Here is a 27,901-nt window from a genome sequence, read left to right as displayed (position 1 = left end):
AGTAGTTAGTATTTTAAGTTCTGTCTTTTCTTTTGTTTCAAATAAGTTTTACTGATTTTCTGCTATTGATTGTACTCATCACAGTCAATTTGTATAAATATAGATGTCATAAAAATATAACTCAAACAAACATAGTAGTAGCTTGCTGATAAAAGCAATGGAAATGAATTTTGTATAATTTATGGGACAAGTTTGGTTATTTTTAGAATAAACTTTTAGGATACATGTATATGAAAGATAAAAAAGAAATAAAAATCATTATATATAATATTCAATTTTAATCATTTAAATAATAAAAGTGTTTATTTATTATAACTTTGGTCGATACTTTAATAATTTAGAGATGAGATCGATCCGTGAATAAAAAAAAGAAAAGAACATGTGTCAACAGTGGGAGAAGAAGCACGCGACCACGTGCGAGTGGGGAAAGCATGAAGCAGAAAATATCTAAGAGGGTTGGATGCGAAAAGTGAAAAGTGCATTGCCACGACGACGAAAAGAACCGTCGTTCTGCCTCCGTGGATTCAAAAGTGTCTGTCGTCCAAAAAATATCTTACTCTTTTCGTTCTTTTTTTTAATATTTTAATTTTATCTATAATGATGGAATTCATTCGATATAAAAATATCAATAAGATATTAATTAATATAAATAAAAAGATATAATAAAATTTAAATGATATTTTTTAAAAATTAATTATTTTTAATTTTTCATGAAATTTTTGAACGTAAAAAAGAAAAATAAAGAATATCTTATATTTTATTTCACGTCACACAGCTCACAGCTCAGCTCAACCAAAATATCTCCAACAGTTTAACCCAAAAAGAGAAGGAAAAAAATCCTCCTCATAACAACAATCAAAGAAGAATATATAACTTTAAGCAAAAAGGGAACAAATTTGGTCCCGACCCAGATGAGAACCTTACTAGTTTTGGTGATATATTATATTTTCGGCGACGAATATGACTGTTTGGTTAACTCAGGTTAACCTGACTAATTAGATTTGATTTCGGCCAAAAATATCTGGGATGGATTACGACTAGAATTGCCCATCGCTGAAAGCAGCATCTCTTTATAAGTATTAATCACTTTCCAATGTTATTCTTTACTGTAACATTGTTTTTTTTTTATTAAAAAAATAGTCATAATTATAGTTCTTGAACTGGGATTGAGAACATGCAGATTGTGCATGAGTATCGAAAGATGATGGAGAAATGAAGACAGACAAGTGGTAAGAAGAAAAAGCACATTAAAGAGAAAATGATATTGTAGTGTTGAAAGTAAATGCCATATTTTATGAATTCATAATATTATGTTGTTTGGGCTGTTAGCCTTGTTTCTTGACACAAAACTTGAAATACCCTGTTCATGTGCCAATTAATTCAAAATAGGAACACATGAACAGTGGCATAGAAATCCAACCACCAGAACTTGCTTAAGTGTACAGGTTTCGTGGCACACAACAAAACCACAAAGATCCATAGTCAATAAATTCATCTCTATGCTCGTACAAGGTCAACTATGCTTATAATTAGGTGACCAAATTTCAGTAATATTTGAAAATTGCAACACATTGTATTGTATTAAATTTACAAGGTTTAACGTCTTTGTCTTCAACAACATGCAATTTGCAAGTGCAAAACACTGAAATAGACGGTCCTCAATTAGGTAAATTTGTAAAATAGTCTTTATAAAAGAAAAAATTAATATAAAAAAAAATAAAACTTCTTTCATATAAGTAAATAAATAGAGAAGCATAAGTTATAAGAGAAGTTTTATTTATTTTTTATACTAATTTTTTTTTCCTATAAGGATTTCTCAAAAAAAATTACCCAAAAAGCCAAATATCTAATAACACCGAAAAAGCAACTATTCAGTAGTTTTTCTCTTTCTTGCCAATATAGAAGCTATCTGAAATCTGGGCCCCCCCATTCGCCACTTCTTGAAGGATGCCATTGCGGATTGAGCTGTCTCATACACTACATAAAGAATTAGAACAAACAAAATTATATTGAATATCTCCTTGGATGAGAGGAAAAAAGGCGTGACCACATAAATGAAGATTAAAGGCATGTTTCATTTAGCTAGGATAGCGTCTCACAATTGATCTCTTCCTTTGTCAGAATAGTCCAAAATTTGGAACCAGCAGCAAACGCTGCAGTATGTGCCTTGGTGAGAACTTCCTTGTACCTACTCTTAAATGCAGACAGCAACAGAAACCCAATGGTTCTATCGCCAACTCTGCCATAAATGAAAAAAGTAAATCAACAATGAATAAAATTCACAAGTAGTTGGATAGTTGCATGAAGGAGGACACAAAATGGCAAATTACATATATTTCAATAAGACTAACAAAAATGATATGAAACAAATACTTAAAGAGTTGGAATTGATATAATGTAAAAGAAAAATAAAAACAAAAACTAAATATGTACTCTATTTGTGTCGACATTTGAGTGTATACAAGACAAAGGTAGCTTATGGAATTATTCTTCTTAGTCAAGACACAATAAATTTAACATGATGTTTTGCCAAATAAGGATGGCTACATGTTAAGCAGTATTTATTGAAAATGTTCATTACTATGCATGCCGGTGCCACAAGGATGGGTAGAATATTGTTTTGGGTAAGGGCGGGTTCAGAATGCACAACAGAATAAATTGTCAAAGTTGTTGAAGAAAGACCGGTTCATTGCAAAGCCGGTTGGAAAATTTTTTGAACATTTTGTTATCTTACATCTTTTATTATGTTGTATGAGATGCCATATGAATTATGTAACAACAAAATCTTGAGAATCCTAGGCCCATTCTAGATAAGAATTATGACAACATGGCAGCCATATACTATCTTCCAAGAAAAAGTCACAAAACTAAGCAACAAATACAAGAAAAAAACATTAAAACCAATGAGAGTAAAATTAAAGGCAAAGAGAAATAATAAAAAAAAAAGCTATTCAGATAATACAAGCAAAGCAGGATTTACATGGGTGCTATCTTGCAACCAAATTCATAGAAGAATGGACATCTAGACCTCAGGTCCACGCTTGCAGTATCAGCTTGGATCTCTAGCCTTGTTCTGAAATCAAGAATCATGAACAATAAGATTGTATATTTAACACTTTTAAGTTATCAGCATTTCTCTAGTAATATTTGGATATGAATGCCAATAGTGTCGTTTGATACATGTAGCCAACCTCACCTAATGAGATAAGGCTTGGTTATTGTTATTGTATTTGGATATGAATGCCAATGCAGCTTTACTTTATCCAATTTCTATGAAATCATATACATTGATTATTCAATTTTATCGTTATCCATAGTTCCATGCAACACCATGCATTTAATGACAAAATGTACATTAAAATTAAGGTTAAGGATAAGAATTGGCTCAAAAATTCGATGAAAGCCCAAGAAACGAGAGTTAATTGGAAACGCCACCAAAAGCATGCAGGTGGAAAAGAAATGTAAGTGCATTTAAAGTGCTTCCTAACTTGTGGTCTATGTCATGGCATGCTTCATTATATGATAGAATGTGCTTGTAAGTTGCAGAAAAGACATAAAATAATCACTACTTGTGATTGAAACAAGGTGGAACATTGACTGATACTGCTTGTCTCAACTGTAATTCATGAGCAAGCCAAAAAGGCAGCTCAACTTTTGAACCTGTTTCAATCTGAAAATCAAACAAATCAAATGTCAGGTCAAATTATTAAGTTCCACCTAGCAGGTGTTGGTGCCACTTCCAACTATTCTTTCTTCTGGAAACACACAAAACAGGGTCAATGGCTCTTACAAAGTCCACTTCAGAACTAGGATCTATTCCCACTCCAGATGCTGCCTTCTGAAATATAACTGATACAATCTGTGCACATAACATAGTAAAACATATTATCATGATAAGAAATTTAGGTTGCATTCTGTATCTTATAGTTTATATGATGAATTGATTTGTTAAAACCAGCAATAAGCTCTAAACATCACAAGCCACAGCATAATAAGTCTAACTACTGTAGCAAAAGATTTCCCTTATTTACAAAAAATAAAGCACCCTAAACCCCATCCTGTTTTGAATCTGACATATATCGATGGTTAGCAATTTTGAAAAGTCTGAAGCCTACCTCTTCCTCCGTGATAATATCATCAATATCATAGTACTTTGCCATCCTATCCTCCAGCTTGTTGCTTTTACACTTTCTTTTAACTCATTGAAAGAGCGAACTGCAAATTTAAAATATTTTCTTGATCCATGTCATGCATTAATAAATTTATTTAGAGAAAAACTCTTTCTTCTTTAACTAATAATAGAGACAACAAAAATCAATCAACAACGAAAACCTGAATCTGTTCTACAAATGACAGAACTTCATCCACTAGCTTAATATTTAAAATTAACATGATGATACTCTCCACAATCACATCAGTTGTTTCAGTTCCATTAAAAAGAAATGCAAAACTTCAGAACAATGAAAGACATCATATAGAAAGGAAAAAAGAACTAACAAAACTTAAACAAAATAACAAAAAATGTGTTGATAGCAGGAGAAGCAGAGGAGAGGTGGATCAAGCAAAGCAAAATTCTAATTCAAGTTGAAGTGAAAACTTGTTGCCACCATTAACACTACAATTTGGAGCAGTGGAACGCAAAAAATTGAGTCAATCAAAGTCATTTTTTCAATTTGTAAATTTGCATTTAGAGCTGTCAATATGGGCCCATCCCCTACTTACACGAGTCAAGGCCAAAAATCCCATCAAACCAAAAGCTCACAAATCTATGCAGGTTAGGACCAGCCCACTAAATTTAAAAAATAAAATTAGCCCACATCTTAAACAGGTTAGTCTTAACCCACCGCATAGGCCAGCCCATTAGGTTTTTTAATAGAAATATTTTAGAAACAAGGACTTCAAAAAAGAGAAGCACATGTATTCTTGCTGCAAATATAAAAACCAACAGTCAAACAAGAAAGCACAAAGTAGTGTCAAGAGAATACTAAGTTACTGTTACAGTGTTGAGATTAATAATTCCTCAATAGCCCATATGCACAGCACTGACACAAACCTGAAAAACCCAAACCCAATAAAGTAGAATATATGCAATTTAACACAAGTATACACATTATTTCAACATGAAATCGAGAGTTCAAAATATATCCATCCCGGGAAGGAATAATAATACCCAATAATTGTGTTCTCAAAGAAACTAGTGTCATTATAATAATGTTGGGCAATAGTGGCTTTTAATGTTCACAACTGGGCTTAGCGATCTGAATATTGAACACTGTCTGAAGAACATTCCAAAAATTGAATGTATTCCTTAGTTTTGACATCTTATATTGAATGTATGACAAGTTTATGCGGTCAAATTGGAATTCCCCAGTCTAATGGTGTTATACTGCAATCTCTGATGTTATACTAAAAGTTTAGCAACTACATTGAAGCACTAGGTAGACATATTAAATGCAAATGCAGGTTTTCTGTATTTTTTGTAGATCTTCATTTGTGATAAATGTTACCAATACACTTTCAGCACTGTGAACTCCACCAGACCTAGAACTTTAAAGAAGAAACTAGAAAGTGGTACTAGAGCACATAATGATTACATGTGCACTGCAACTATCATTCTTATAAACTTTAAAGAAGATGGAAATAAAACACATAAATGTTCCTAGATGCTTATCGGTAGATGCAAAGCCCTCTAATTTACTGGGAAACTTCCTCTTGGGTACGTGGGATCATGGTCTTGATATCACTCCCCTCAGTTTTTCTATCATATAATTCCAAAGTTTTACTTTGTGTTTTGAAACTTCCCGATATATGCTTGTTGAGGTAAAATAACAAGAAGTGAGCAACTTGCGTAGCTCCAAGATATGTGTGTGTATATCCTGAATCAGCGCATTCAACATCTGCATTCCATTTATGAAATCCCTAATTCCAGCATAAGTATATTATGGTGACTAAAAGTTTCAGGAAATGAAAACTATCACATTTTACCCTCCTAGTATGCTTTTCCTAGTCCATAGATAAGAGAAGTTTTCTTGCTCTTGCTTACAGTCACAACCCTCAACAAAACAGCACGTCGAACCAAACAACGATGGAACTAGCAAACACAGCAGAATATAGAGCACATTAACAAATCCAAACTAAAAACAAATAAACATATTGCAAAGAGTAACAAATCCAAACCCGGAACGTGAAAGATAGATTCAGACGTTGAGACACAGAGAATTAAACTATTACCATGTGGTATGACTTAAAAGCTCGAGTCTCGCAAGGAGCTTCGAATCTGAAAAGTATTGAACGAGCAGTTCGTGAAATACGAAAATCGACAATTTAGGGATTAGGGTTCATCTAAAAAAGAACAGTTGAAGAAGAGATGTTATATTTAAAATAATTTGTTAACTTAGAACAGAATCAAGCATTTGAGGAAGGAAACGAAATTGTGGTTTTGAAATTTGGCGCGTTTTTTAATTTTGTGTTTCGCTGATGGCGCGCGTGAAATTTGTCGTCAACGGATTAACCTGCTAGCCACAAGATGAACCTTCCTATATATAAATTTTAGGTAAGGTTTTTATTTTTTAATATATTTTCAATTAAAAAATTATTTTAATATTTTATGATAATATTAAAAGCTTTTTTTTTAAATTAAATTAATTTTATTAAAAAATTACATTTAAATTTTGTGTTTGTATTAAACGTGAGTTTTTTTTTTAACAAAAATATGTTTTAGTATTTATCTTTAATAAAAGTGTTTTCAAGAGTTATTTTCTTCCTCGTTATGTTATAAAATTTCTCTTGCATTAAGCATTAATATACATTTTTTAAGTCAATCATAGTTTAAAATATTTTTATTTATTTATTTATTAAATTTAAAATTTTTATTTTTTATTTTAATATTATTTAATAAATATATTTACATTTTTTAAAAATATTATTTTTTAGTTTATAAAGAATCGTGTGATGTTATTTTAATTTTTAATTAAAGTTTTATTTTAATTTAATAATACTTGTGAAAAATTTTCCAGTTAATATTAAAATAATTATACAAACAAAGCCAACCAGGGTCACCCTTCTTTCCCTTGAACTATCAGGGCAATGCACAGGAATGAGAGGTGACTCATGCAGTCACAAGCACATTGGTTTATTATAAATTTATAACTGTTTCAAGCCACAACATCATTCAACAAATTAAGTCGTAAAGTTGTAAGATAACAGAAGATTTGTACAATAGATTTGTGCCACTGAGCATATTTCCTAGCAAGCAAAGGCATGTTTATTAACAACACATTCTTTAATACGTATGTTAAAAATAATAAATTAAATACTATGTTTGTAACATTTCTCATATATTAGATAGAACATGAGCAGCAGTATGAACAAGGGCACAGCAGAATAAAGGAGGTCTTGGAGACACTGAAATTATTAGCATGATGAATGTGTTGTGTTTGTTATGGATCAAGTACTCAATGCTATTTATAGCACAATGCAGCCCCTGCATATGACAAATGATGTTGTCTCTACTTAGCGACATCTGGCATGCACATTCTACAAGTACGTGCCTGCTCCAACTTAATTAAGGTTTGACAAAACAAAAGCAAATGCTAGTGTGCTTTGAAGGAGACATAGAGTGCACAGGACAACTCCATATATACCCTTTAGAGTTTTTTTTATGAATTTTTTATAAATTTCTATCGATCTATATTCTAAGACATTTCACAAAATTTTTTTAAGTATTTATTATTCGTTTACATTTCTCTTTATTATTTTTTTTCTTAATAATTAATAGAATTTTGCTAACAAATGTCTTCAGGGCATTAGTTAAGAAATTAAAAATGATAAATGATGATTAAAAATTATGTTGAAATAAAGCAGTGATTGAGAAAAGGTAATGTTCAAATGCCATTATTTGGTGATTAACACACGTTGATAGTAATCTTTAAACCAAGTGCAAGGAATTGAGATTGAAAATCTCATATTTGTCGCTAAGTGTAAGTTTTGAAATACTGAATCATGTCTCATTCATTATACACTCAATACCAATTAAAAAAAATCCTAGTTTGAAACCCAAAAATCATCTTAGGAGTTTGGTATCATTCTATCAAAACAAAGAAGTTTGCAGATAACTAAGAAAGTAAGGATCAATTATATTGAGCTCATTTTCAGTTGAATTATAAAATAACATGCTTTATGAATGAGAAAGACTAAGCAATAAATATGTCTAAGCAAAAAGTAAAAATAAAACTGCTAACTAAATCCTGTGGGATGTGGCAGAAAAGGTTGGCTCCTGAATGGAGGCCAAAGCAAATGATAAAAGTTGATGGCATAACAACTTAGTCCCATTGAACCTCCCTATAATAAGTCCACTCAGAAGGATTCAAAGTAGTTTTGCCATCAGCAGCAACAAGATCATATGGTGAGTCTTCTGAAAATTCAGTAGGCATGGACTTCCAGTGGAGGCATGGCTCCCAGTCAGCCTCTTTAAGCACTCTCAGTATCTCCTTCACCACAATTTTGCTTCCTTCAGCTGCTAAATGGATACCATCACTGCAAAATTCATTAAAGATGACAACAAAGTAAAGACATTTTCTAGGTAAATTTTCCAGTTGACATTAATCTCATTTTACAAGTAATGACTGCATGGTACAAAAGGGCTTTTTTTTTAATATATTTCACAATAAATCAGAACAAGTCAAGCAACAATTTCTATCATAAACATCAGATCAACGTTGGTGTCCGCATCCAGCGTGGCATTTTTTTAATCCTATTTCTCACTTTTTTGTTATTGTGATTAGCTTAGTTATCAAGGCTTGTAAGAAACTAATCAAAATGAACTGGAAGATTTCAACTGGAAGGAAAAAGCAGTGTGGATGATCCATGCTGGGAACAAATTTAAAATGGGATAAGAATGTACTGTAGTTAGCTAAATAATATTTTAGTATCCATTATATTTGCAACTACGTCCAGTTTAGTGAATTATCTACAGTGAAAGAAGCTCAAAGTTCAAGACTGCTAAATCGAAGAAAAATGTTACCTGTCAGAAAAACACGTTCAACAACCTACTGTTGAAGAACTGTTTTTTAACACTAAATCCTGATAGATGGAACTCAATCAAATGAAGACACTAAATGTAAGATCAGTCAAGAGTGCACATGAATTTTAGATTAAAAATCAATTTTGGTTCCTGAAATTTGGGTTGACATCACTTTGGCCCCCAAGAGATATGGGCATCAATTTAGTACCTCAACATGGAAAGTAACAATCATCAATCTACGAAAAAAAACCCACAGGATTTAGTTACTGTATTGATGCCATTTTTCTATTATCAAGGATCTAAATTGATGTCAATTTCCTTAGAGGACATGCCACTCCACTTTCAATCAGTCAATATGCTTTTAAGAAGGAAGATTGAAGTCTTAAACCATCTTGTAAAGAAAGTAAGCACAAAATACTTGAAAAGAGCTACGAAAGGATTTCGACACTGAATAATTAGATTGCAGTATGACACAGTTCTGATATTTCATGGTATTTAGGAAAAAAGAATGATAAAGGCAAGAGGTCAAGAAGCGTACGTAAAACAAGCATTCATCCAGTCATCTCTCTTCTGTAGTGCAGTAAAAAGATCCACAACTTTGACATCCAGTTCCTTGCATAGCTTTATACAAGCTTCTGAGTAGCTTTGACATAATTCATTTGTTCTTACCAGCTCACTAAAAATTCCACTGATTATGAAAGAAAAACAAACTTTGTATGATTAGAACTTACTTTGCCAACACAACAACAAAGTTGAAAATATATGAGATAATATCTTCAGGCTACCTAGTGTTTCCACGCACTATTTCCTCATTGACAGGAGGACAACTGAGAACAAGGATACGCACGCTTTCAGAAAGACCCTGTCAATCAATTCTCAGATCAATTTATCAATAATAGCCTCCCCTTAAAAAATGCATTTGTGATCATCATTGTAGGCAAATAATCATCATATGTATTATCTATTTTTCTTTATTATAAAAGATCTACAATCTGTTGTCATTCCTGCATAACTGCAACAAATCATTTTTCCTTTTTCTTCCTTCCCTAATTTGTTAGGCTTGGGGCTGTTTGACAAAGACACTAAATGAAATTAGAATCATATTCACTTTGCCCATTCATGAAAGGGAAAAGGAAGAGGGGGGGGGGGTCCACTATCATCCAGAGACTATATCTTCTTGATATATCTGTATCTATGGGTCATTTCATATAAAATAATTAATTAATATAGTTACCTTAAGCAAACTATATTTAATGATTGGATAGCCTACTGCTTTATGCTCAAAATAAATATTAGAGGATACAATTATGGAGAGCCAAGGAAAGGCAAGATGTACAACAGTATCTTTAATATAAAGTTTTAAGATGAAATCTGTTACGTAATGTTTGTCATCAGAGATCCTGCCAGTAAGTGTGTTTCCTCAAACTTTATATTTTCAGGTAATGGTTTAGATTCCATATTTTCAAAATGAAGTGTTTAGTTCTCAATGTGTCTGAAAGTGAAAATACTGTCTCTTATTGCAAGATAAGTGCACTTACGTAGAAAGAACCTGGTGATTAACAGAAAATAAATACCTGAAGATGAATCAAAATCTTTCTCATGTTCTCTATATATTCATGAAGAGGCACGTGAGGGCCGAGACCAGACGAGTGAGGACCCATGGAATCATTACCTCCAAAATAAACTATCACCAGAGAAGGCTGTGTAGCAGCATCCTGGGAAGGGGCATAAAGAAGATTATACAATGTGGAAAGGATAATAAGCTACAACAAAGACATTATTTAATATGAATTGAGAGAGAATAAAGATAGTAAGATATCCTCTAAGGGAATATATCATTTTAAGAAACGCTGCACTTTAACTCATAAATCATTTTAAATTACAAGTTACATCTAGCAGCTGTAATGAAGAATACAAGCTGTACCAAAGGCATCATTTTAGTTTAGAGTTCTGACAACATAATTGTCTACCATGTGAATAGTTGCTTTGTGGTACAATACCTTAGGAAAAACTTGATCAAGGACCTGGAGGGCACGCCGTGAGTTCCATCCATAGTATCCTCGCAATATTATGTCTGCCTACAATGAGAATTTATGTATCACCATAAATTAACAGATGAACATCCTCATTAGTATTCCTTCAGAGGAACAGGAAAAAAAAATTCATGAATCACAATAAGGATACACTCGCAAAAAGGGTGCATGGGTACTTAGAAACTAACCAGGACAGAGACATAGCTGTAACCGAAAAGAAAGTCAACAAGAAGAATTTGTAAATTAAAAAAATTGAATAACTTCTTTTAATTTTCTTGTCCAACATTCCATAAATGAGCTCAATAAATGAGGAAATACTTAGTCAAAATGCAATAATAGCAATACTTCTAAAGAAGTATACTAGGAGTTATGACATTCTTGAAGCTTAGTATCATCAACCGTAATTCATGCCCTGAGTGACACCAATTTGGTCCCTAAAAGATAAGTGACACCAATTTAATCCTCTAGTGAAATTAACATCAATTAAGTTCCTTCATATTAGAAAAACGACACAATTTCAATCTCTCAATTCACAGTTTGTGCATAGAAGGATGATTTTGATGTTTCCTTTATTGAGAGACAAAATTGATGTCACAAATTTTCAAGGACAAGAGAGGATTTTTTTTTTCTCTTTTGACTTTGACCAGGTATTCCCACAAGGAGTGGTGGTTATGTAAAGCCTTTTCTAGAGCGATGACTCCAAGATTCAAAGTTTCAAACCCCTTATCATGGTTTGCTAGGGCCTAGGGTCAAGATCCACTTTCACTGAGACCAACCATTATTGTGGGTCTTTCTGCACAAAAGCTGGGAAATGAATTCAGGTCTGTTATTATCATTTTCTTTTCTAATTAACATGTGTTAGTCCAAGTAGAAGAGGGTCAAATCTCTAAAGCATGCAGTCTTGGGTTTGATCTCAATATTCATGTGTATAGAAAGAAAAAATAAACCCCATTGTGGGAACCTAAAGAGGAGGATTTTAGTTTTTCAGTAACCAATTTGAAGGTAAGATGAAGGCAGTGTGAGCATTGAGATTAATTGAGAAGTCATCCCAACATCAAAGTGCTCCCATGGGCAACACCTCTTGCAGCTTAAGGAGGCCTTATCAGGCCTCAGTCCCCCAACTATTTTCAAAATTCAACATCATACATACTTTTGTTAAGAATCCCCCACAATGGGTTAATGGGTGATTCCTATTAAAGTTGAACACCAATTGAATTCAAGGCCATGCGCAAAACAGCACTAATTTACATGTGATGGGAATTAAAATATAAAATCATTTAACTTTTTCAATTGAAGAATTGGTGGGCATCAATTAGAGAAACCCTCCATTGAAAAGTCAATAATTTCGTCAACTAAGAAGAATGCACAATTGCACGAGTCAGCAAGAAAAGAGAAGAGGGGTGAGGAAATGATTCCATACAATACAAGAGGATGATGCATGATACTATATTGCTGACCAACAATTGCAGAAATCAGAGTAAGAGAAAACATAATTGTAGTTGAAAAATGGAACCCAGAATGGAATCAGAGAAAAGGAAGAAATTTTACTTAGTACCTTGCGAGAGTAAATGTCAGAAAGAATGGTACCCCAACCTCCATGGCTGAAACTAAGTTGCACGATGGAGGATCCAAAGAGAACAAATTGAGGCCTCGCAGGTCCAACCATGTCCCTTGTTAATGCTAATTTATCTATCGCTCACACACACAGGAAGAGAGAGAATTGTTAGTTTAGTTGAGATGTACAGAAGGATGTGAAAAACTAACGAGTAACAGACAGAAGAAGGTGTTTGTTCTTCTGCCTGAGCTTGTGGAGAGTCAACGAAAACTTAGTATTAGTATTACTAAATCAAAGTGTTTGGTTGAGTGGTTATGAACAATGATGCCTTAATGTGTGGCAAAATGTTTGGTTTAGAGTCTCATTTTCCACTCTTCATTCACCAAATACAAACAATAACTCTTCTGTGCTCTTGCATTTTGTAGTTGCTTCGTGATGTTACGTGTGGACAATACCTTTTGTCTTTTATTTTCTGTGTGAATATTTGTGGAAATTATTTTTTAAATTAGGAATTGTTAAGATGTTCGCAAAGAATATCATCGTAATGTTTTTTTATAAGGTTTGAGTCAGAATATTTTTAAATTAAAGTAAGTTAAGTTTGGTTTTTTAATAAATTGTCATATAAAAAGTTTATATCTCTCTTAGTGTATTCTTTTAAATTTTAATAAGATTCCCTATTTCAATAATTTAATGTTTATATATATTACAAGATAAGAAGAGTATATAAAAAAATTCAAGTTAAAGATTATATTTTTCATCTTATTTATTATTGACAAAAATAAATTTTTTGTATTTTTTATTTCTTATATATATATGTGTGTGTTTCAACATTTTTCTAAAAATATTATCATCCAAATTTTTTGAAATAAATTTATAAATTAAAAATCAATTTATTTAACATGAATTAAAATTTGAGTATAATTTAGACTTGTCCTCGTTTCATTTATAATCTTTCGATTTATTAAGTCACTGCTGTGAGATTTTGCTATTTAACATTTTTTTTTAAAATTTAATTAATGTTGTTTTAATTATGACTTGATCTTTAATTTCAACATGTAGTTTAAGCATTGAGTCTCTATTACAAATTTTGTTTTCTTCTTCTTATCTTATATTATACTTATTTTAAAAAAATTTAGATGTTATAGTTTTTTAAAATCAAACTCTAATATTATATTAAAATTTATGTATAAACTCATTTAAAAAATACAAGAAAGAGTGGAGTCATATATATAAGTTTTTTTGTTTTTTTTTACAATTTAAACTCATAATTCTCATAATATATAAAATTTACAACCCTCTTATTTGCATAATTTAACTTATTACAAACTTACTAATATAATACTTTGATCTTTGATAACATGTTATAAACATTCTTAAAAATTTAGCTCACAGTAATATCATATATTATAGGTATAAGTTTATATTATAATTACAGAAAAGTTGTATTCATTTTTATTTTTATTTTTCTTTTATAAGAATTTTTCTACCATTTCATCTAAACATACAGGACCACACGAATGAATGTTTTTTCTTGCTCACTTTATTTTTCATTTTTTTAATAAAAAATTTAGTATATCTATAATTAAACTTTTGCAGTATCACGAGGTCTAGCAGTGTGCAACAGGTCACAAAAACAGAAGTAGTAGATATAAGGAAACCATAAAGGTAGAAAATATAAAAAATCACCATGAAAGAAATGTCTCCTACCAAGTATTATCAGTTCTAATCATGACAAAACTTCGATTCTGAGGTGACCTCGAAACTATAAGCTGAGTTATGCAGATGATATAGTGTTTGGCGATTGTTAATCAGTGTTTTAAGAATATTGTTCAAAAAAAGTGTCAAAAAATATAATAACTTTTAACACAATTTAATGTGTTTTCTGATAATTTTATACTCAATGTGGAAAGAACACTGATTAAAAAAATAAGAAAAATTATTGCAATAATGCAAGAGTTAATGAAGCACCTTATCTCATAGCTAAAATATTGAATGAGGAGCAATGAAGGGAACAATGAGATCCAGCTTTCTGAGAAATGGTGATGAGATGGTGGGGAAGGGAAATGAATGGACGATCAGTACCATAAAGAAGACGTTGAGGTGATGAGAGTAGGTTATCCTTTATGACAACCATAAAGACATCACATCTTGCCACAGCAGGTTTTGAAGTTCAGTTCAACAAACATTGTTGAAGACATTTAAGATTTACGAATGGTATCTATCACCCACTCATGTTTTATCAACGCTTGCAATTAATCGGTTCTTTTTTTGTTTTATGGTTAATTAGTGGGCAGTTAAAAGACAAATAATCAACCCTTCTAATTTAATATATAATTTAAAGTTCGAAACTAAATAAATAAAATTGTATTCAATATTTGGAAGTCTTACCTAATTTTCAAAGGAGAATATATTTGGTTTAGACAACAAAAATATTATATAATATTTTTCTAATATGATTCAACAATTTTATATTTATTGTTGAATAAAATTATTTATTAGATATATTATTGATTAGTTGTCTTCCACTGAAGAAAAGTTTCATAATCTACTTTCACCTATCAAATTTTAATTATTATTTTTTAATAATTGAGACATCATTCTTAACAATATTTTAAATGTCAAATTGTTTATAACTTATTATTATAAGATGTTTCAATTCATATTGAAAATAGTTTATGAAATTTATTAAATTTAAAATTTATTATGCAATAGTTTTCAAATTTTTATTTTAAAAATAATAATGTAATAATGATGTAACATATATTTTTAAAATTTATTAAAAATTGGTTTTTAATATTCGTACAATGTACTAGAAAATTATTAACTTTTTATTGAAACGTTCCAACCGATTTTTATATGAGGGATGTTAAATGTGATATGCATTATTCACATTTCAAAAATTTCTCCCTCTTAAATGGTAACAAAAATCAGTGAGTACGACCAATGTTTGTCCAGATGTTGCAACAACCAGACTTTGGAGATGACTACACAGCATGAACTTCAAGAGAAGTTTTTATTAAAAATTATATAAAAATAATATTTTTATAAATTAAAAATAATTTTATATTTTAAACAATTATCTCATTAAACTTTTCTAAAATTTTAAAGTTTCATATATAATAAATTTTATTTATTTTTATACTAATTTGTTTCTTTTATTAAAATTTATTTAAATTGAAAAGTAAATATATATATATTGTAATGTATATTATATGCGCGGTTGCACGGATATAAATGAAAAGTTAATGGTGCATGTATGAGAAATGCTACGGTTATAATTTTTAACAATTTAATTATTAATTAAAATTTATTAAATAATACAAAAATTATGTAAATCTTAGTCTTAATTGATTAAGAATATTTCTTATATTTTTATATTATTAATAATTTTTAACAAATAATAATAAATGTGTTAACTATAAGAAATTTCTATGACTTATGGTGCATGCGTTGATGGGGTTCTTGGTAGTATTTCATAAATTGATCAAACAATACAGTACACAGTACACCAACTTGGAGGTGAGATGTCACTGCAAAATCTAAAGGGTAGTAGTTCTACAATTTGTTGTGCTACAACCTGGTCACGGTTGGGTTATCTAGGGATAATGAAAACCATTATTGAATAACCTATTTTAACCAGTATCCTAAATAATTCACTTTACACTTTTATGGTTTCAATATAAAAAATTATTTTTAATTTCCTAAAAAATTTATGATTTTTTTAAAATAAAATTTTCACAAGATAGTTTATCTTTACAGAATGGCTGTTGTGTGATCCTCTAAATATTATGAACTTTTTATTTAGTTTGTCTAAATATCACTAATTTCTTTTAGTCTTCTTAAACATTATGAAATTTTTATACTATTTTCCTAGAGTGATGGATTAAATAAAAAATTAGTAATATTTAGATGACTAAATAAAAAAATATTTAATAAGATGAAGCATCATCTAACTAAATAAAGCATTAGATGGAAAATTGAATTTTTTAAGAACTAAAAATGTAATTAATTTTTTTAAAAGTTGTCTAAAAAGTTGGAAAAAGAGAGAATAAAAAATTTAAAAGATAAATAAAAATAATTATAATAAATAACTTAAAAATATAAATTTAAAATTTTTTGAATAGTTTATAAAATATTAAAATATTATCTCTCATCTAAAAACTCTTAAACAAAAATTATTATCACATAAATCTCTTGGTTTTTTTTATAAAAAAAAAAAAAAAACTATCTCTCAAACACGCATCTTTAGAAAATTAACAAGTGTTTAAAAAACATCCATTGATATTGAACATTGCAATGGCACCAAAGCTTAATTAAGAAAGGCGTGTAGATTGCTTGGGACAGGGGGCTTCACATTGTAAATACGTGGAAATAGATTAATAGAAAATGGTCAATCAATAGTGAGTTAATTTCCACGCATCCCTTCTAATATTAATATGTAAAAACTAATCAGTTTGAGATTATCTTGCCAAACTGGATTTGCCATTTTCATGACATGCTTAAGGTTTGTTTAGAAAGAAAAAGGAGAGAAGGTATGTTTTGTATTTTAAATAAATATATTTAAAATTAATATTTTTTTATAATAAAATATATAAATTGATATATTAACATATATATATGTATATATATTTTAATTTAAAATAAAAAATATGTTCTCATCCTATCATACCTTTAAAAATCTTAATACTACACCTAGAGGTGTTTTTGCTTATCAATATGGTTTGCTTTGTCTTAACTCTTTTACCAATCACAATGCAAGCTTAACTTGTATACACAAAGGATCAAAATTAAGTGATATTAGATTAATTTAGTAAAATAATCAATCTAATACTATTTTATTAAGTTAATCATTAAATTTAAAATCTTATAAAGTAGATTAAGTTACAAAATTTTATATAATTTAAATATCAATTAATATTTAAGAATCTTGTTGTATTTTAATAGATGATATATTGTTGAAATAAATAAATAATTACTCATAAATTACATATTTACAAATGAACAAATTGTATAAGGTTTATTTCTATAATAATATCATAACAATTCACAGTTATAAGATAGGTATTTAGTAAGGAGGCTTTTCTTTTTAATGTAAGAGTGAAGAATAAATATAATTCATACAATCATACTAAATAGTTAAATGTTATTTTTTTCAAATTCATATAATTACTTTAAAAAAATATGTTTCTTTCTAAAAGAGTCACGATGTCTCGGAAGTGTCTCGAAAAGCTGGTGAAAGAAATCTAAGACAATATGACATAATTTTTCTTGTTTTAGCTTTTTTTTTAAATAAAAAAGATTGGTGCAGACCTTTAAAATTTGAACGGACATATGTCCTTCCTTTATATTGTACGTATTCAATAATATTAAATATTTAAAGTCATGTTTATCATTTTAAAATTACTATTTTTATTAGTAGTAATAATTATAATCGTAATGGTTATTATCATTCATTATCATTATGATTATTATTATATCACTGAAATTGCTCAAATTGGTATACACTGTCTAATTTAAACTAGAACAGGTATACTTTTTTTTTTTAACAGTTAAATTGGTTTTTCTTTTATTTGACAGTTAAGCTGTTTCTATTTAGTACATATTCAAAGGTGGTTATGAGAAAATCCATTGGGGTTAACAGCTAGAAGAATCCGTTAACGTTTGGTAATTTCTTCACAGAAAATGAGACTGAAATAGGGGAGCAGTTAAGAATTGCTAAGGTTTTGTATCTGATGACCAATGACACCCTAACAACATGACACGGTTGTTTATGTTCACTCCTCGTATTGGCCTTCTTCTGCAAACAAGGTAAGGGTATTATAAGAAGCACAAGTTTGACATAGAAGGAAAAGGCCAATTGATACAACATCGAAATCACAATCACAGTCACAATCACCAATCAAATATACATAGAATAAAGGTTGAATTGTCAAAGGAAAGGTATGGAAGATCAATATATAAAACGACACGTAACAACAGGATGTTACAGACTGGAAGTGTCAAATCCCAATTCAATATGGAAAAGTGAAACCGTTCTAGGGTTCTACCTTCCTACCTTTGCAGCCCAAGTTGCTTTTATGTTGTTATCAACTCGTTGCTTATACTATATCCTCAGACCCATCAATCAACCTCGTCTTGTTGCAGAGATTTTGGTAAGTGCATGCATGCATGCATGAATGAGGATTTTGTTTTATTTTATGATCACATAAAATTGTAAATGGTTTTACATTGTGATTAACTTGTGGGTAATTAATTTTAACAGATGGGTTTTTTTATAAGTCCAGAATTTTTTGGGTCATCCCCTTTATTTGAGATTCTCACCCCTTTGAAGTCAATCCTAACTGTTGAAACCATATCATATTTGGGACTCATTTATGCGGTGTTCGTGGCTGGTTTGGACATGAACTTTGACACAATCCTACATGCAAGAAAGAAGGCTACAAGTATTGCTATTGCTGGGATTTTCATTCCAATGGCATTGGGGGCTGGCATATATAGTTTTGCTCAAAGCATGTACAAGGCAGATGAACATTATTTAAAACATTTCAACACAAAAAGAGCATATTTGTTTTGGACATTAATTTATAGTGTCACGGGTTTTCCTATGGTTAGTCAAATCCTTGCTGATCTGAAGCTACTATATACAGGTCTAGGAAGAGTGGCCATAACAACAGCCACGCTCACTGACTTCTACAATTGGGTCATGTTTTCACTGTTGATTCCATTTGCCATTAACAGTGGAACTGCCATATACTCGGTGATAAGCACCGTAGTTTTTGCACTTCTCTGCTTTATTGTGATACGCCCTTACTTAGGGCAGATAATAGTGCGCAAAACCAATCAAAATGAGTGGGACAATCACCAGTTGTTCTTTGTGATCATGGGAGCTTATGCTTTTGCAGCTATTACGGATCTCTTAGGGACACACCCTGTTGTTGGGGCTCTGTTGTATGGAATAATGATACCTCGTGGTAAATTTACTCATATGCTGATAAGAAAGTCAGAGGATTTTGGGGTTGTTTATCTGGCTCCATTGTTCTTTGGTAGCTGTGGCATTAGACTTAGATTAATATATGTTTTATATAAGCAAGGTTTGGGCTTGCTAGTTATAATTTTGCTCCTCTCATGCTTGCCAAAGATTGTAAGCACTGTAATAGCAACTCGGTTCTTTGGTATGCCTGTTCTTGATGGTGTGGCTATTGGACTGGTTATGAACACCAAAGGCATCTTACCAGTGCTTATGCTCAACCTGGCTTGGGACAAGGAGGTATTGATTAATACACACAATAACATTCCTTAATGAATATAACCTGTTTCGCTTTTACTTTATACTAGTATTTGCCAAATTATTCTTTATTACTTAATTAAAGTTGATAAATAGCTCTATTATTCTTATTATTACTTTCCTTTCAGATTTTGAGTGTGGAGTCCTACACAATCATGACTATAGCTATTCTTGTAATGACCATGATGGTGCCTATTGTCATCAATGCCATATACAAGCCAAGAAAGCTACACAAGCAAAATAAACTAAGGACCATACAAAATTTAAAGGCTGACTCACAGCTGCGAGTATTAGCTTGTATGCACAACCCTCGGCACGCCTCAGGAATGATCAGCATCCTTGATGCCTGCAATACAACTAAACTTCCCCCTTTACACGTGTTTGCACTTCAGCTTGTTGAATTAACTGGAAGTAGCACTTCCCTTTTGTCTGTTCATATCAATCAACCGAATCAACAGCAAACTGGTGCACAAGCCCTCACCAAAGCACAAGAATATTTGGAAAGCATCACCAACATATTCGAAGCATATACACAGGTCAATGAGAACATTAGGGTGGAGACCTTTGCTGCTGCCTCCACCTATTCAACCATTCATGAGGACATATACAATGTGGCACAGGAGAAACAAACAAACTTGGTTCTCCTTCCTTTTCACAAACAGTCAAACATAGAAGGCATTCTAGAGATAGCCAACACTGCATTCAAGGACATAAACCAAAATGTCATGAGCGATGCACCTTGTTCTGTTGGAATCTTTGTGGACCGTTGTCTTGGATCATTGTCCAAAGTCGACATGCGTGTCCTTATGCTTTTCATTGGAGGGCCTGATGACCGTGAAGCCTTAGCTGTTGCATGGAGGATGTCAAAGCATCAAGGGGTTAGACTCTCCATGGTGAGGATCCTTATGTTTGGAGAGGCTGCAGAAGTAGATCCCTTGGCACATATTGAGGCTCGTGGACTACTATCTGTAGTGTTAGACCATGAGAAGCAAAAAGAGTTGGATGATGAGTATGTAAGTTCATTCAGACTAAAGGCAGTGAACAATGGGGATTCTATAACATATTCAGAAAGAGAAGTTCACACACGAGATGATATTCCTAAATTCCTTCATGAGTTGGACCAAATTGGCTATGATTTATACATTCTAGGACAAGGGTCAAGTAGGAACTCTTTAATCTTGTCAGATTTAATGAAATGGACAGAATGCCGGGAACTTGGTGTTATAGGGGACATGTTTGCATCAAATAATTTTGGTTCATCTTCTTCACTGCTTGTTGTGCAGCAATTTGGGTTTGGGGGAATGGTATTTGAGAATACCACTCAGCATCCTGGTGAAGTACCTGCAAAGGATGATGGCTCTGCGGCATTTTTTGTGAAGGTAGAATAGCATCAGTGATGGTTATTTATTGGCATGTCATGTTGGCATGGCTTATGCCAAAGGACACAGAAATTGGTTGCAATTTCGCCATGGAGGATTGTTCGTAGGTGAAATTTTAGGTGAATTGACAGAAGATGAAAATAGAATAAATTCAAAATGTTATTTTCACATTATTCTTTGTACATTTCAACCTGTTTTATTAAATTTTGGAAAGCCTCTCTATCTACTGTTCAGAGCAGTCAATAATCAATAGAAATTTAAACTTACATAATTTAATAGCCCGAATTAGTCAATGGCTAAGAGTTTTTTCCGATGATAAATTATTATTAACCACCAGAAAAACTTGTAACATCTTGTGCCACGATCCGAATATCTTTGCTGAGAGCACCCTCAACCCAAGTAACTGAATATCAGACTTTCTCTATAAGAAAAGGAGCCATGTAAAATAGACAAACGGACCCAAATCATCAAAGAAATTACAGTCGTAACCATCGAAATTGATGTTTAAAGTATTCTATGTATTTCTCAAAGCACCTTTCTTATATTAATAGGGGTTTACAACAACAATCTGCCTCACCTAATACATTAATACTGTAATGCGTACAGGTTAAGTCCTTTCCCTGACCTATAAAGTCCATATTTAATCTGGATTTGGAAAATCTAAAATCGAGATTTGAGCAAAATCTCTTATAGCGTTTGCTCAAACATGATTTTGAGATTTCAAATAAAAACCCAAAAATACTTAAAAATCAATTCGTCAATCCGTGCTCAAACAAAAGTCAAAAGTTGGAAAGGAATTTCTGACCACGGAGACAAAGAATATCATAAGAGCTTATTTCTCAAAAAATAATGCAGCAGAAAATAAATTGTGCCGATTACTTCTTCTATAATGTTTGGCTAGACCACGGCAACGCCTTTCTTAGTTGTAAAAGCCACAAGGCCATCTGCATTCCCCAAAGTCGTATTTCCAGGAAAATCTTATCCAATGTAACATTTAACCAAGTTAAAAGGGATTTGCTTTGCGACAACTTTGCCTCAATGACAGCCTCCGAAGAAACCTTTCCAATGATAAAAAATGTCTCCAGAGATGATCCATGTAACTGATCAAGATACCCAAAAGGAAAAAGAAATCTATCATTATAAACCAAAACAGCAACTTGGACAATCTCAAATGCTATTTTTTCTTATATGTGCTGGACTGGCTATTTTACAATTAGACATAAGCTACATTTGTTTGAAGAGTATTCATCAATCAATTGCATAGTGTATGAAGTAGTAAATTAAAATATGGAATTGTATGTACCAGAGAATTATTGACTGCTCGTAAACAGTCATTTGTCTTCAGCATTAGAAGAATCACACGTGGTAATCTCCTTAGAAGCTCTGAGATTTGATGGAAATATTGAGAAGCATACATCTGCAAAACAATTAAGAGAGACATTTTAGTGCTTTTCCTTCAAGGTCAGGAATACAAGGACGTTCATCCTTTAAATCAGTTTTGCAAATTATTATCCCAATGACAATGATTAAGGAATCACTAAATAGAAGTATTTATTAGTCACCGTGGGAAAGCATTAATAAACAGGTGGATAAACTGCATATAGCATGAGTCAGGATATAAAAGAGAAGAATTAAGTATTGCACATACTTTGGTAAGAAAACCAGCATGAACATGGGTATGAAACAATTCACGTTACTAGGACAGAGAAGTAAAGCACAGGCATTATAACCCAAAAAGAACATGAACACTATGACTGAAACACAATCCCAGAGAAAAAATTCCCCTTAAACTATATATCTTACCTGCAGTTCTAATCGATCACTCTCATTTCCCTGCATAACTAAATGATCCATAGATGTGTCAACAACTCTATTCCATGGCCTCATAGTTAGAACTCCAGCAAAAAGTGCATATAAATCCTCCCCGGCACCCAACTTTGTACTGTATTCCTTGATTGCATTAGCATCAGCAAATACCAATGCCTTCCATAGTGCAGCGTAATTAGTTCTTGTTTGGAAGTCAAGCTCTTTATAAAGTCCATGGTCCAATAGAATCAATTGTGGTTTTCTCCTGCCTACACTTGGGACAAAATAAAGATAAATTAACAAATAAAAAGTGAAAATCACAGGATACCAACAATGTAGTTATTGTAAAAATCAACCAAAAAGCTTTACGTGAGTAGACAAGCCAAAAACTACAATGGAACAAGAATACTACTATTAATAGTACAAATCTGCATTAGGAAGATAATGGAAAACATGAAAACCATTATGATATTTGTAAATTGAAAATTCATTTTTATTAATGTAAAAAAATGCCTGTCCTTAAATATTTTGTCAACCACACAATTACAACAACAATCAAGCTTTATCTCACTAGGTGAGATCGGTTACATAGATCACACGATGCTGTTAAGTTCGGTCAAAAACCAAATTTTCAGAAGTCTAATTAATCAAAAGGTCTTACCTACATTCATCTACCTAAATGTGAGGATCCTTGCTCATTTAAAACTACATTTGGGTGCCGATGCAGCGGCTCTAACTCAATTGACACTGTACTCGAGTCATACAGCGTGTTACTTTTAAGTAATGACCTAAACTTAGCACAATATCATCATGTATAATCCGTATTAAATGTTTCATCAAGTTTTACATTAGCAGCTGAAGGCCAAACACAACCCTCCTCTTTTACTCAGGCTTGTACCATCGGCTATGAGGCCATAGATGTAGTTTGTCAACAACACAATTGAAAAACAAAAAATTTTAATAGAAATGAAAAACTAAAATAAATAACTATTTTGCACAGCATAAGATCACTTACAAATTCCTAATGGCACACATGAACACATGCATCTCAATTTTCAATTTGAATCTAAACAGACAGCAGGGGATAGCATTCACCTATCCAATAGCATATCTTGACTAAATTTTTAAGGGGAGAGACTAAATTTTAGATAAAATAATTTAATTAAAAGTATTAGTAGTCAAATAATTTTATCCAAATTTCAAAATAACATTTTAATGTAAAGTAAAAATAGAATATATTCTTTTGTGTAATTATTTGATGAAATGGGAACAAGCATTGATAGAAGCAGTAACATTGAGGCAATAAGCGTACACGAGAAGGAATTAAGGGTTAATTAATCGGTCAGGCATAAAGCATATCATATAAGCCACTTTTATGACATTTCATTTAATAAAATAATGGGGGGTGCCTAATAATATTTTATACATAATAATAAGTAATTAAAAATTTATTTTAGGGAGCTGTGACTCCCTCCCACTACAGGTAAGCTCCACCTCTGCACCCTTCTGCAGTTACTATATTCTTCTCAATGTTTCTGTGAACACCATGGACAACTATAGATGCAACCTGGTGAGTGCTATTTCTAGAACCCCTAAAGTTCCCCAATTTAATGCATCAGTGCAAACATCACTGCACATTTTACTGATAAAGCATACTCCAGCCGTGTTTCAATAGTTTATTATACTTAGTCTTCATGTGACTCTCCAACATGGCATTTGTTAGTGGCAACATTGCCATTGATTTTTCCTTGGAAGCAAATTTTAAGCCTTTCAAATTAAATAAACCAAACTACCACCATAATTCTAGAAAACAGAATTTAAAATGTACATCCCATATAGAATTAGTGCTTTTAAAAACTTCTCTTGGAAGAGCCCAATTTAGTTGGTTCAAGGTTTTTGCCATTAATATCCAATGAGTTAGAGGAGACAGTGCCATATGTAGGAAGATAAATTTAAATATATTTTTTACTTTCTTGTACCGTTAAATTAGCAAGCCAATAATATAAGCAATATAAAAAGAAACAAAACAGAAAGTATTTCTGGACAGTAATGAGTTATAGAAAGAGTTGAAGTTTGGTAAGTGAAGGAATCCTTACCCAGGATGCTACCTTTGTAGGAAGGCAATGGGCGAACCAATAAGTTAGCAGCATGTGGATCACAATGTACAAACCCATGCTTGAACATCATTTCAGCAAAAGTTTGACTAACCTGCAAAATGACAATCACATTTTACTAAATTATTTGATAAACTGAACGGAAGCCTTAGCATAACAATTGGAATTGTCACCAAGTGACCAAGAAGCCACAGGTTTGAGCTGTGGAATCCGCCTCTTGAAAATGCATGGAAAGGTTGTCTAGTATTCTACTATAAGTATGAAGCCACACAGTGGTCTGGCCACTCTGTGGGCAGAAGCTTTATGCTACCATCCTGCCCTTTATTTTGTCATTAAATACTAATTGCATAAGGGAATCAAAATGCTCGTCATTAAGTTGCCCAACTTCATTGACATATGTTATAGTGTCAAACATGTCAAAACACAGAAGAATGTTAAAATAAGACTATGCACTATCAACAGCAACTGACCATTGTACATGTATCTATAACTTACCAATATTGAAAGTTCGTGCGGACTGATCCCAAGTTTCTGAATAGTCTTTACATCATTTACATGAGCACCATCCATGAATTCCATTGTTAGCAGCTTTGAGGTGCTCAGATTCCAATACACTTTTGGTGCATATACATAATTTGCAATATGAGGAGACATTTTTTGGAAGTTCTCCAAACACCTCTCACTGTTCTTTGCCTCCATTAAAAAATCCAATTCCTGCAGTCATAATATTATGAAACTAAATTTCAAATCATGTAGCAAAAAGGGAAAACATGAAGGAGAAAATAAAACAGAACTCAAGAATGATGAATTAGAAACATAAAATTCGGAAATCCAACATAACATCAAGCAAAATTCCTGACTGAAACAGCCTGCTACCACACCATATCCTGAAAGTCATAATACATTGACTATGAAGTCAATCTTGAAAGTAAAAAATAGCAGTAACATTAACCACAAGACATACAAGAACCACCAAATAAGCATGGATATATTATTAGGCGTAGGTATTGCTTTGAAGTTAAATAGAAACTTGCCTTGGGTAAACTTTCACTGATCTCATCAATCAACCACCTGCAGACAGAAGTAAATAGAATATAAATAAACTATAATGCAAAGCAAGCTATGGAAACAGAAGATAAATAATTCATGCTCTAAAAAAACAACTTAGACCACTCAGTTTTTTCAATAACTAAGCAATTTAGCACGTTGCTGATCTAGATGGCTTCTAAATTTCCCATTTTCATGACGCTGATAAATTCCTAACTGCTAATAGCATCATAGCAGTACCTATAATCAAAACTGGGGAAAAACCTATGCAGAGTGTTTACAATCAATTCCACAGTGGCATGATCAGCAGCCGCAGTATCAGTCATGTGAGTATGCTGAACCTGAACATTGACATATAACACATGAATGAACATGACATATTCATTATAAAATATTAATATTCACACAGAAGAAAAGTGATCCAAAAATCTCTTAATAGTATATAATTAAAAAAATAGCAACAAGAACCTTCACAGCGACTTTTTGGCCATCATGTGTGCGGGCTACATGAACTTGTGCGAGGGAAGCACTTGCTATAGGGACTGGATCGAACTCAGAAAATATCTACACATCAGAAATTTAGAAGGATAAATCCATTCAACATAATAGCAATAACCATACCATGACCAACAAAAATAATTAGACAAAAATGGAGCATTTTTCGATGAGGAACAAAACCATTAACAAATACATTATCTGGGGTGTCTCCAAGCTCTTTCTTGAAGACATTGCATATTTGCTCATATGAAGAAACTGGACATCTATTTAACATAGACTCCCTCATTGTCCGAACATATTCTTCGGGAACTAAGTATTCCTGTAAATAAATAAACTAACACCTCAGCATTGCTTATTGTGCAATAGATGGACAACAGCAATCGCTAAAATCACTGTTCTTCACATCAATTTTCCTTAAAAAAACATTAGGAGAGTAAATCAAAGTATACCAACTGCCCAAGATGTTGTCCTAGCTTGATATAAACTCCTCCATTCTTAAAACACAGGTCTTGAAGTTTTCTCGCCGACCTGAGATGAACTTCATGCTTGATTCTCTCCCTCTCACTACTTCCTTCGGGGAGTCCCCACAGTGAATATTCATAATCTAACACAACAATACAGAATCAGACCATCTTAACTAATCCAACCTTCGTTTTCACCCAATTGAACAATTAGCATTATATTTACTACCCTACACACACGCGCACGAATCATAATCCATAATTCAGAAGCAATAATTGAGAACCACAATTGATGAACCATTTCAACAAACTCAACTACCTTAACTACTAATCGCGTTTCAATAATCGTTTTCATGATTCCATGAAGCAGTAAATAAATAGAATTGAGCTACAGAGAGGGAAGGAACGAGAAAATAAATGTAACTTCAAACATTCACAGAAACTTCGAGAACAACGGAGGTTGCTTTAGATCGACAGTACCGAAAGCGATGTTAGCAGCCGTGACGGCGTCGCGGAAGAGGCGATGGGGAACGGTGGCGCAAAGTTTGAGGGCGGTTTCAGGGTCGTCGGAGGTTGCAATGAGCGCCCCCGTGACGCCACCGCCCACGGCGGAGGCAACAAGAGAGAGCTTGGCACATGCGCGCCATAACGAGGCCATGTTATTGTTGAGAACTTGAAGTTGCTAGCCAATAGCCATACCT

At 32.1% G+C, this 27,901-nt stretch overlaps 4 protein-coding genes across 6 annotated transcripts; 1 reads left to right on the top strand and 3 right to left on the bottom strand.

Annotated features, from left to right (window-relative positions):
- Positions 1 to 1,837: 1,837 nt before the first annotated feature.
- On the bottom strand, positions 1,838 to 22,431 carry LOC113849570 (DNA replication complex GINS protein PSF3-like). Of its 2 annotated transcripts, none has more exons than XM_027479569.1 (7): positions 22,420 to 22,431; positions 4,116 to 4,215; positions 3,791 to 3,859; positions 3,570 to 3,670; positions 2,981 to 3,073; positions 2,100 to 2,239; positions 1,838 to 1,977 (listed from the first exon to the last, which is right to left on the bottom strand). In XM_027479569.1, exons 2-7 carry the CDS (start codon positions 4,158 to 4,160, stop codon positions 1,868 to 1,870), a joined length of 558 nt encoding a protein of 185 aa, XP_027335370.1. In that variant the 5' UTR covers positions 4,161 to 4,215; positions 22,420 to 22,431; the 3' UTR covers positions 1,838 to 1,867. The 2 variants fall into 2 exon arrangements, with proteins under 2 accessions (XP_027335370.1, XP_027335369.1); XM_027479568.1 differs by lacking the exon at positions 22,420 to 22,431 and adding an exon at positions 6,232 to 6,268.
- LOC113848870 (GDSL esterase/lipase CPRD49-like) lies at positions 8,115 to 13,004 on the bottom strand. Its single transcript, XM_027478244.1, has 6 exons — positions 12,611 to 13,004; positions 11,023 to 11,100; positions 10,597 to 10,737; positions 9,808 to 9,884; positions 9,561 to 9,710; positions 8,115 to 8,535 (listed from the first exon to the last, which is right to left on the bottom strand). The coding sequence occupies exons 1-6, from the start codon at positions 12,719 to 12,721 to the stop codon at positions 8,322 to 8,324; spliced, it is 771 nt and encodes a 256-aa protein (XP_027334045.1). The 5' UTR covers positions 12,722 to 13,004; the 3' UTR covers positions 8,115 to 8,321.
- On the top strand, positions 18,241 to 21,497 carry LOC113848868 (cation/H(+) antiporter 15-like). The gene is made up of 2 exons (XM_027478241.1): positions 18,241 to 19,877; positions 20,024 to 21,497. The coding sequence occupies exons 1-2, from the start codon at positions 18,873 to 18,875 to the stop codon at positions 21,281 to 21,283; spliced, it is 2,265 nt and encodes a 754-aa protein (XP_027334042.1). The 5' UTR covers positions 18,241 to 18,872; the 3' UTR covers positions 21,284 to 21,497.
- LOC113848869 (putative ABC1 protein At2g40090) lies at positions 21,745 to 27,901 on the bottom strand. 2 transcript variants are annotated; one of them, XM_027478243.1, is made up of 11 exons: positions 27,681 to 27,891; positions 27,189 to 27,343; positions 26,933 to 27,058; positions 26,710 to 26,805; positions 26,482 to 26,582; positions 26,229 to 26,265; positions 25,690 to 25,908; positions 25,189 to 25,288; positions 23,078 to 23,349; positions 22,578 to 22,691; positions 21,745 to 22,374 (listed from the first exon to the last, which is right to left on the bottom strand). In XM_027478243.1, the coding sequence occupies exons 1-11, from the start codon at positions 27,856 to 27,858 to the stop codon at positions 22,159 to 22,161; spliced, it is 1,614 nt and encodes a 537-aa protein (XP_027334044.1). In that variant the 5' UTR covers positions 27,859 to 27,891; the 3' UTR covers positions 21,745 to 22,158. The 2 variants fall into 2 exon arrangements, with proteins under 2 accessions (XP_027334044.1, XP_027334043.1); XM_027478242.1 differs by having other exon boundaries at positions 21,746 to 22,374; positions 25,177 to 25,288; positions 27,681 to 27,901.

Source organism: Abrus precatorius, unplaced genomic scaffold, assembly GCF_003935025.1.
Source record: "Abrus precatorius isolate BTA unplaced genomic scaffold, Abrus_2018 Scaffold9, whole genome shotgun sequence".
Classification (NCBI taxonomy): domain Eukaryota; kingdom Viridiplantae; phylum Streptophyta; class Magnoliopsida; order Fabales; family Fabaceae; genus Abrus; species Abrus precatorius.
Note: the sequence above shows the minus strand (reverse complement) of the source record. Positions and strands in the feature narration are given on the sequence as shown.

Coding starts and splice junctions, on each gene's coding strand:
- LOC113848868 (XM_027478241.1), top strand. CDS start 18,873: ATGGGTTTTTTTATAAGTCCAGAATTTTTTGGGTCATCCCCTTTATTT. Junction 19,878..20,023: donor ACCTGGCTTGGGACAAGGAG/GTATTGATTAAT, acceptor CTTTCCTTTCAG/ATTTTGAGTGTGGAGTCCTA.
- LOC113848869 (XM_027478242.1), bottom strand. CDS start 27,858: ATGGCCTCGTTATGGCGCGCATGTGCCAAGCTCTCTCTTGTTGCCTCC. Junction 25,909..26,228: donor TCAGTGAAAGTTTACCCAAG/GCAAGTTTCTAT, acceptor TTATGACTGCAG/GAATTGGATTTTTTAATGGA. Junction 25,289..25,689: donor CGCACGAACTTTCAATATTG/GTAAGTTATAGA, acceptor GTCATTTTGCAG/GTTAGTCAAACTTTTGCTGA.
- LOC113848870 (XM_027478244.1), bottom strand. CDS start 12,721: ATGGTTGGACCTGCGAGGCCTCAATTTGTTCTCTTTGGATCCTCCATC. Junction 10,738..11,022: donor TTGATCAAGTTTTTCCTAAG/GTATTGTACCAC, acceptor GCCCCTTCCCAG/GATGCTGCTACACAGCCTTC. Junction 9,885..10,596: donor AGATTTTGATTCATCTTCAG/GTATTTATTTTC, acceptor ATTGATTGACAG/GGTCTTTCTGAAAGCGTGCG.
- LOC113849570 (XM_027479569.1), bottom strand. CDS start 4,160: ATGGCAAAGTACTATGATATTGATGATATTATCACGGAGGAAGAG. Junction 3,671..3,790: donor CTAGTTCTGAAGTGGACTTT/GTAAGAGCCATT, acceptor TTTGATTTTCAG/ATTGAAACAGGTTCAAAAGT. Junction 1,978..2,099: donor GACAAAGGAAGAGATCAATT/GTGAGACGCTAT, acceptor TTCTTTATGTAG/TGTATGAGACAGCTCAATCC.